The sequence below is a fragment of the Mizuhopecten yessoensis genome, unplaced genomic scaffold (genome assembly GCF_002113885.1).
Source record: "Mizuhopecten yessoensis strain PY_sf001 unplaced genomic scaffold, ASM211388v2 scaffold8123, whole genome shotgun sequence".
NCBI classification, from domain to species: domain Eukaryota; kingdom Metazoa; phylum Mollusca; class Bivalvia; order Pectinida; family Pectinidae; genus Mizuhopecten; species Mizuhopecten yessoensis.
The window spans coordinates 2,957,233-2,966,575 of NW_018407390.1; the positions used below are offsets into that span (position 1 = coordinate 2,957,233).

Genomic DNA, 9,343 nt, shown 5'->3' on the forward strand with positions numbered 1-9,343 from the left:
TTGTCATTCACACTTCACATGTCATCAACACTTCACATCAACACTTCACATGTCATTCACACTTCACATGTCATCAACACTTCACATGTCATTCACACTTTACATGCCATTCACACTTCACATATGTCCTTCACACTTCACATGTCAATCACACTTCACATGTCATCAACACTTCGCATGTCATTCACACTTCACATGTCATCAACACTTCACATGTCATCAACACTTCACATGGCATTCACACTTTACATATCATTCACACTTCACATGTCATTCACACTTCACATGTCATCAACACTCTACATGTCATTAACACTTCACATGTCATTCACACTTCACATGCCATTCACACTTCACATGTCATCAACACTCCAAACGTCACCATAATAAAACCGGGGATGGAAGTGACGAAACCTAAAGCAGCTACTTTATATCTGCAGTGATCTGGGAGTAACACTATATATTGTAGTTATGTCTAATAAACTGAGCGTGACATAAACTTGTTGGGCCAGTGACCCGGGAAGGCCCAAAACTATTATATATGTAACTACAAAAGAAAGGGTGATATCAACTGTATTCTACATAGATGACCAACATGACACCAAAATAAAGTCATGGACTTGTAGCTAAAGTGACAAAACCTATTGCAGTTATATATAATAAACTGGGAATGACATATACCTGCTGAGCCAATGACCCTAAAAAGGCCGAACATACATTAGATGTGACCACGAAAGAAAGAGGGATATCAACTCTATACTACATAGATTTCCCGCATGACACCAAACTTAAGCCAGGGACTCAAAATGACGAAACAAATCGCTTTTTTCAATAACTGGAGTGACGATAGCTAGAGCAGTTATGCTTAATGACTTGCGTGTGACAAAAGCGTTAAGTATTTATTTCTAATGACCTAAGAGAGCGACGAAACCTATTGCATTAATGTCTAATAGTCTCAGGGAATGACGATTACAGTAATGTCCAATGACAGCTTATATATATATAGATAGCTACATGGGAGTGTTGTTGCTTGAGGTTGGAGTGACGATTCCGATGTAAGTTATGGAAGAAAGTGGAATTTTATAGTTGTGTTTCAGAAACTGTTCAAAATTCACAGTATTTATCCAACTACAGGAATAACGCAAAACACACGTACGTCGTAAATGTTACACCCAAAAAGATCCCTCACAACAAGTATGTTAGCTGGTTCAATACACATGATGGGCTTACTATCAGTTATTAAAGTGTTTCCTTTATTAACTAGTATTTCGTGTCATTATTGTCAGCTGTATGTCTATGTTCCTCTGGTGTTGATGAATCCGAACATCCGGTAACGGGTAAAACTCGTCTTTTTGACCTTACTGTTCCGCTTCGATTCGGAAAAGAGTTCGCAAAAAAAACACTCTTTTGACGATTAAATCCAAAACATGGAATTGAGTCCTTGTAAGCCTTTCGTATGTTTGAATTAAAAACTCCATAAACAATTGTATTGACGCAACTATTTGTATAGCATAGATATATAACAAGGAGATGCATAAATCTAGGATTATCATCTGCTTTCTGGAACATAGCTACTAATCCAAACGGCATCAACAGTAACAGATAGGATGCAAACACAGCAAAATGGGCTCGGCTTATGGCGTCCTCGTGTTTAAGTCGAGTCTGCGCAAGACCATTATTCCAGTTCCGGTACAGTCTTAATTTTGATTTCCTATAACATCGATAAATCATTCCATAGCACAACACCGTTAGAGAAATCGGTAGCATCAGACAGAAAAACATGTATGTTATAGAATATATCATGTATTTGTAACGGTTAAAAACGCACATGTGCAGGGTAACATCCATGAAAAAACCGTCTTCAAGGATTAGCAACGGTATCGCGAAAATCAATCCAACCAACCATATTCCGGTACAAAACACACATAACGACATCCTGTTGAAAACTTTGTTGTAATATTGACTCTGACAAACCTTAACATAGCGACTGATTGCTATACACATAAGTGCCATTACAGAGCCAGTGAAACACAAATACGAAAACATTGCAGCGATTAAGCATGCGTCCGGTGAAAGAGGGTAACTTCCGGTAGCAGCTGTTGTGAAAGTGATAGGCAGTAGAATACCGATTAAAAATGTATCGCATACTGCCAAATTCACAGTGAACAAATTGTGGGTAACACGTAGGCGCTTGAGTCGGGTAAAAGTCACAATCAAAAGAATGTTTGCTGGCAATCCAATTATGTACAATATCACCCCAACCACAGCAGCTCCTAACGACTGTATACTGAGGTCCTCGTTACCTGTGATGTTGCTGGTATTTAACATTCTTCCTGAAAGTTTTTTTTCCTGAAAGTCCCACAATAAATTGTCAGACAAACACCCACGTGCTTACTTAACTTGTACACCTCGAATCAAACACGCGCATATTGTATCTTGTAGTCGTCACTCCTTGATCTGTGATCCTTAACCAATATATGTCTATCTTTAATAAATTGTAAATCCCAAGTTATGGTGTTTCATGAGTGTTCACATCAAAGTAATACATACATGAAGTGCCTTGAGTGTATAGCAGCTGCTCATGTAAGTTCGACCCAACTCTGGCTTCCCCGGAGAGACAAGGGACAATGGCCATCAACGTACATGTATCGGTTCCATTAGCAATTTAAGTGCGATTGGGAATGTGATTTCCCTATTGACACGTCCAGCAATAACCATAACTGTGGAGAAATCAGGAGCTCACGTTTATGCCATAACATCTAACAACTGATCGGAAGGATCTTCAAAGAGTTCGAGCAAGTATTCAAATCAATGCCCAAAGTTTACCATAACAAAACCAGCTGCCGTATAAAGTAATCAATTCGACTGGAAAATTGTCGGGGAAGTTAATCTTTTTGAAAAATATACAAACATCGTTATCAATTAAACAGAAAAAAAAACCAAATGCTAGCCGTCAGCAAATTAGTCCAGAGCCATTCGTTACTGGGTAAGCACGGATCACTAAGTAAAAGATCATGCAATCGCGTATCAGTGACTATGATATTCTCATAAACAGAAATTTACAATGAAGAGAAGTGTATAATAGTAAACCTGTTTACGGTATATAGCATGGTGACAGTGGAAGGTACGAAATTCTGTCGTAAACCTTTCTTTGTATTAGCTAGTTTGTTGAAATCTTTTCTCTTTTCCTCTGGAAGCAAAGAAAAATACATCATTTTTTGTTGAAATATTTTCTGTCTCCTTCTGGCAGTAGTGAAGAATACACCATCTCCTAAATATCACTTCTTAATACAGGTTACAGGATCAATAACGAGCTTTCTCGAATCCTTATAAAATAAAAATCACTATCTGAGGATGAAGACGAAACGTTTTGTTGTTTTTACAAAGGACATAAACGTCATCATCCTTTGATCATATTGCGACATGGATATTTCCATTGCCTAAATGAGTACATCTGAATGTGGCGTGGCTATGTGGTGGAAGCGTCGTATATACATGTATGTACAATATGAATATGATACAAAATGGTAGCCTATAAGCGCGGATCTCCCCATAAGAATCTGCTCATATATACGTCCACACTACACTAGAGCTGTATGGCAAGCCGTTTGAGTGTTTACCGATTCAAACAAATATCTGCAGTTATTGACAAAATACAGATATCTTTGTTTAAAATATAGATATCTTTGTTTAAAATACAGATATCTTTGTTTAAAATACAGATCTCTGTATTGAAAATAGAGATGTCTGTAATTGAAATAAAGATATCTGCATTTTAAATACAGATATTTGTATTTATTGTATAAGTATATATATCTGTATTTAAAATATGGATATCTATATTTCAATTACATATTATCTCCATTTATTTGCAATACAGATATCTTTTTATTTGCAAATATAGATATCTATTTTATAATTTTAGATATTTACCGATATTTATAACTATACAATAAATACAGAAATCTGTATTTAAAATGCATGTATCTGTATTTAAAATGCATGTATCTGTATTAAAAATGCAGATATCTTTAATTCAATAACAGCTATCTCTATTTAAAACAAGAGGCCCAATGGGCCTGCATCGTTCACCTGGTATAAAACTCGCACTTGTAACCTTTAAAGTGATCTAAAATCAAGCTACAGGCAAAATATCAGTATTTATGATTAAAATTCATTGAAAAGACCCTGTTTTTTTTTTTTTAAACATTTCACCCCTGTGATTGAAAGTCGAACAAAGTCATTATGTTGAACACATTGTGTAGCCTTTCATCTCAGGATGCAACTTGCAAATTGCAAAGTATAAACATCCTGGGACCCATGGTTATTCAGAAGAGGTTGTTTAAAGATTTTAAACAAATTTGACCCCTGTGACCTTGAATATAAGTCAAAGTCATTCACTTGAACAAACAAAGTAGTCCTTGATCCCAGCATATGCTACTGACTAAATATCAACATCCTGAGCCTTTTGGTTATTCAGAACAAGTTGTTGAAATATTTTGAACATATTTGCTCCTTGTGACCTTGAATATGATTCAAGGTCATACATTTATACAAACTTGGTAGCCCTTGATCCTAGTATGCTACTGACTAAATATCATCACCCTGGGCATTTTGGTTATTCAGAAGAAGTTGTTTAAAGTTTTTAACATATTTGACCCCTGTGACCTTGAATATGGGTGAAGGTCATGCATTTGAACAAACTTTGTAGCCCTTCATCTCAGCATGCTACTGGCCAAATATCATCACCCAGGGCATTTTGGTTATTGAGAAGAAGTTGTTTAAAGGTTTTTTAATACAATTGACCCCTGTGACCTTGAATATAGTTGAAGGTCATTCATTTGAACAAACTTGGTAGCCCTTCACCCAAGCATGCTAATGGCCAAATATCATCTCCCTGGGCACTTTGGTTATTGAGAAGAAGATGTTTAAAGTTTTTGACATATTTGACCCCTGTGACCTTGAAAATAGGTGAAGTTCATTAATTTTAACAAATTTTGTAGCCCTTTATCCAAGTTTGCTTCTGGCCAAATATCGACACCCTAGGCCTTTCGGTTATTAAGAAGAAGTCGTTTAAAGTAAAATATTGACGCTGGACGCCGGACGCCAGATGACGGATGACGGACGACGGACGCCGCGCCATGGCATAAGCTCACTTGGCACATCGTGCCAGGTGAGCTAAAAACAGATTTCACTAATTATGCAATTCCTGAAGGACCGAAGCTCGAATCTTCACATGTACGGCCACACTACATTAAGACAGTAGATCTAGAGTAGCCATGGCCTTTCGTGTTCAATATGAAGCAAATTGTAACCATACATGCTGCATATAAAATCCTTAATTATGATAATTCGAGGTTAAATTGGGATGGAAAAAATTAATTTCCAAATTATTCAATACAATTTTTTTTATTTTTTTTCAATCCTTGTTACAAACACGAAAAAATAATTTAGGAACTATACACGACAATACATACATCTTCTGTTTGAGATTCACCTATACCGTACGTTCTCTCCCGACTCTGTGCAATGAATAGACTATGGCTTCTACCTGTTTTAAAACAAAAAGCAAGGTCGAGGATGAATTTCATTTTTAATTCATAAGGCAATGCTCCCAGACACAAAATCAATAAGGGGGTTCTCTTTCCTCATTCCTAGGGCCCAATACGCTTACAAATGGGCTCTTTCAAAGTCTTTGGATAGTGGATTGTAGTCATGGGTTCAAAAACCACAAGTTACATTGTAGTTGTATTTTGGAGATGTAGGCCTAGGGTGAACGAGAGTATCTTATCAACATATTTATAAAAAAAAAATATGAAATGTACATGCTCGACATCGCTCCTTGCTTTGATGTCACGTGCGTCTTGCTTGACAAACCTTGTCTAACGCTGTGTGTGCTCAAGCTCAGTGTGACAAAGGGAGACTACTACATTTCATCATAGTTCACTGATGAAACCAATCCTTATGAGAAAGTAATTGTACTGCGGTTTTATATGGTTATGAGTACTGGGTACAGCTCGGCACTATCGACTTACGCTGCTAAGCTCCTCCTTGGAGTAGATCATCATACCAGGTCAGATATTAATTGCTGGGCCCTAGCCCGAGTTTCCTCTGGCCCCGACACCATGTCTAATAATCTATCTGTCAAAATGTCTAAAGTGTGGTGTCAGGGCTACTCCTATAACATGAGAGGCCGCTGGTCGGCCTTTTTTCTATCAGATATGATTTTGCCGACTGCGACGCATGTCAAAAGTTTTTCGCCGTGTAAAACCTCTAACATTGTTGGAGTAGTGTCAGGGCCAGAGGAAACTCGGGCTAGCTAGCTGGGCCCATGCTATGTACATGATTCTGCGGAAATTACCAGGAGGATGTTAACTATCAATCCTTTCTAGTAAAGCATATTTTCACCGGTAAAATATATTCTTGTTTTCACCTGCAATCTGAAAGTGTTTGAGTTTCCTGTGCAAAAGGTCATACTCTATATGTATTGCTCTATTACTCCAATGATTAAAGTTAATGTCTTCACGTTCCGTCCAAGCATCAGCTCATTTCATACGCGAGATTATATCTAAATTGGATGTAATGTATTCAGTTCAATTAAACGACAGGATAATGCTACTTTTGTTTACACCTTATTACGTGCAAAGGCGGATCTTCAACTTCAGGAAACTATCACTAAAACCAGTTCCTAATCAAATTAGCCAAATTCGTCGAGCGCTGCGAGTGTTCTTACCAAATAGCTGTTTTAAGGTGACTTTCTCTCGAGCATAGGACAAACTCAAATACGCTATTTTGCGTCGATCATCTCGGTGTTTTTTTTATAGTAAAGCATGAAGACATTCCTAGTAAAGGGAGAACGTATTGGGTCTGTTTTAGAGTTTATTTATCTTGAATTTCATTGTGAAAGTTTCTCATCATTATTTCTCGAAATCTAGTCTTTCAAGTTTTGTGACCGGTTTTGTTTTGCCCTACACCTGTGGTATATCACTTTATGCATCTTTCTATTGGTAAACATAACATTATGAGTGGGACCGATATCAAATACCCAATAGGTGTAAGGGCAAATGGTGACAGGTCCAGCTCAAATTCCTTTAACAACTATGAAGAAATATTATTCAAATTGATGCTATTAGCTTCAGTATATCTTTTTCTATCTTTCTTGTCTTCTTTCATTTCTATTTACTTTCTGTTTCAGGCTGTGTCACACTAGGCGCTCGTCCCCATATGACCCAGGCTGTACCACCCACAACCGAAAAAAAACCCACCTAAATATGATAAACATTTGAAATTGTCCTGGTGGAATGGAGAATAAGTCACAGATTCTTGTTGGTCAAATATCAGGATGTTTTAAACTATGTCCTACACAAAGAAAAGACAACTCTTGTATACAATGTTTTGTTCTTTATATTTTAATCAAATGAAAAGTTTGACAGTAAGTACAGCCTGCATACAAGCATACCTCATATTCAATGTGTTCAATCTTGATCAGGATCAGGATTTTTGCTTTCAAAATTGCACTGGATGTACTTATCATTATTGCATTAATTTAGTAGCTATAATCACATGTGCTGTACCCATTGCCAGTCCATTGATTGCCAGCAAACATTTCATCTTGGCAAAATTCTGGTGAATGAACATTGTGATTTCATCTTGGAAAAATTCTGGTGAGTGAACATTGTGCTTAAATCTATCTTATATTTCACAGTAACAGTACAACTTTATCTGTGAAGTGACAGTACAATAACAACTATTAACCAACATTGTACTTTTTAACAGCATTGTTGTACATATCTCATATACCTTTCCATGTAAGTATTATAAAAAAAATTAACAGTAAACTATTTACAGCAATCTGTAAGTTGTAGGCATTATCTTAAGATACACAAGACTGAAAAAAACCCATCGGACTGCTAGAACTTATTATCATGGCCCCACACAAATGATTGTTTATTCCCACATTGCTTGTTTTAGTGCCTTAACAACCACACCTGTCCTCAGGTGTCGGTAAACAGAAATTAGGAAATGTTATAACTATAGCTGTCAGTTAACACTACGACACTACATAACACTAAATAAAAGTCTTAATAAAACACTTAGGTCTTAATTAAAACCTTCAAGAAAATGACTTACCTATCCAGCACTTATACATCCTGCACCAATCACAACCCCACTATGCTACTACCAAACAGTTTCATTCTTCTATATGAACTTAATATACGCTTTTTTGCTATCGAAGACATTACAGGAAATATAATGAAAGTGTTGTGTTTTGAATCAAAATGTGAAGATAAATTTCACAAATGAAGCAGATCATAAGGTAATTATATATCACTGAAGCCCAGAATTCTTAACACCCTTTATAGTGTTAATTGTCTTAACGATTGTCCACTTGTCAATGACCTGCACACAATACCAGCAGAGAACTTGAAGCCTATGAAGTCACAAATAAATTAAAATCATCCTACTTCACAAAGAATGTTAATGGTTTAGAACTTCTCCTCTGCGTCAAGACACTTCGATTCTTTCAGCGCGAGGAAACGCGTGACAATGTTGTCAATGGTATTTTCTCCGTGAACCTTATTGTCTCGGGTCCGTACGTTGGCCGTTTTATTGGTCACTTCCTTCTCTCCAACCACTGAAACAAACAACACTTCAACTGTAGTAAGTATAACAACGATATCTTCGTGTAAATCTAGACCAATCACACATCTAAATGTCTAAACGTAGTACAAATCTTGGACCAATCACATGTCTTAACTTAGTGCAAATCTTATACCAATCACAAGTCTAAACGTAGTACAAATCTGGGACCAATCACATGTCTAAACATAGCACAAACTCTGGGACCAATCACAAGTCTTAACTTAGTGCAAATCTTGGACCAATCACATGTCTAAACATAGCACAAACTCTGGGACCAATCACAAGTCTTAATTTAGTACAAATCTGGGACCAATCACATGTCTTAACTTAGTGCAAATCTTATACCAAGCACAAGTCTAAACGTAGTACAAATCTTGGACCAATCACATGTCTAAACATAGCACAAACTCTGGGACCAATCACAAGTCTTAACTTAGTGCAATCTGGGACCAATCACATGTCTAAACGTAGACGAATCTGGGACCAGTCACTTGTCTAAACGTAGAGCAAACCTGGGACCAATCACATGTCTAAACGTAGTGCAAACCTGGGACCAATCACACGTCAAGACATAGTGCAAATCTGGCACCAATCATATGTCTAAACGTAGTACAAATCTGGGACCAATCATATGTCTAAACGTAGTACAAATCTGGGACCAATCACATGTCTAAACGTAGTACAAATCTGGGACCAATCA

The 9,343-nt window shown here is 36.9% G+C and overlaps 2 protein-coding genes across 4 annotated transcripts in view; both read right to left on the reverse strand.

The window, feature by feature from the left end:
- Positions 1-263: 263 nt before the first annotated feature.
- LOC110454977 (melatonin receptor type 1C-like) lies at positions 264-2,328 on the reverse strand. The gene has a single exon (XM_021504823.1). The coding sequence runs from the start codon at positions 2,326-2,328 to the stop codon at positions 1,261-1,263; it is 1,068 nt and encodes a 355-aa protein (XP_021360498.1). The 3' UTR covers positions 264-1,260.
- A 5,058-nt stretch (positions 2,329-7,386) lies between these two features.
- Positions 7,387-9,343, reverse strand: part of LOC110454994 (threonine--tRNA ligase, cytoplasmic-like) — a 23,156-nt gene continuing 21,199 nt past the window's right edge. For all 3 annotated transcript variants that reach the window (XM_021504858.1, XM_021504857.1, XM_021504859.1), the window contains exon 20: positions 7,387-8,635. In XM_021504858.1, the coding sequence (XP_021360533.1) occupies positions 8,487-8,635 (149 nt within the window). In that variant the 3' untranslated portion in view covers positions 7,387-8,486. The remainder of the gene's footprint in view (positions 8,636-9,343) is intronic.

Coding starts and splice junctions, on each gene's coding strand:
- LOC110454977 (XM_021504823.1), bottom strand. CDS start 2,328: ATGTTAAATACCAGCAACATCACAGGTAACGAGGACCTCAGTATACAG.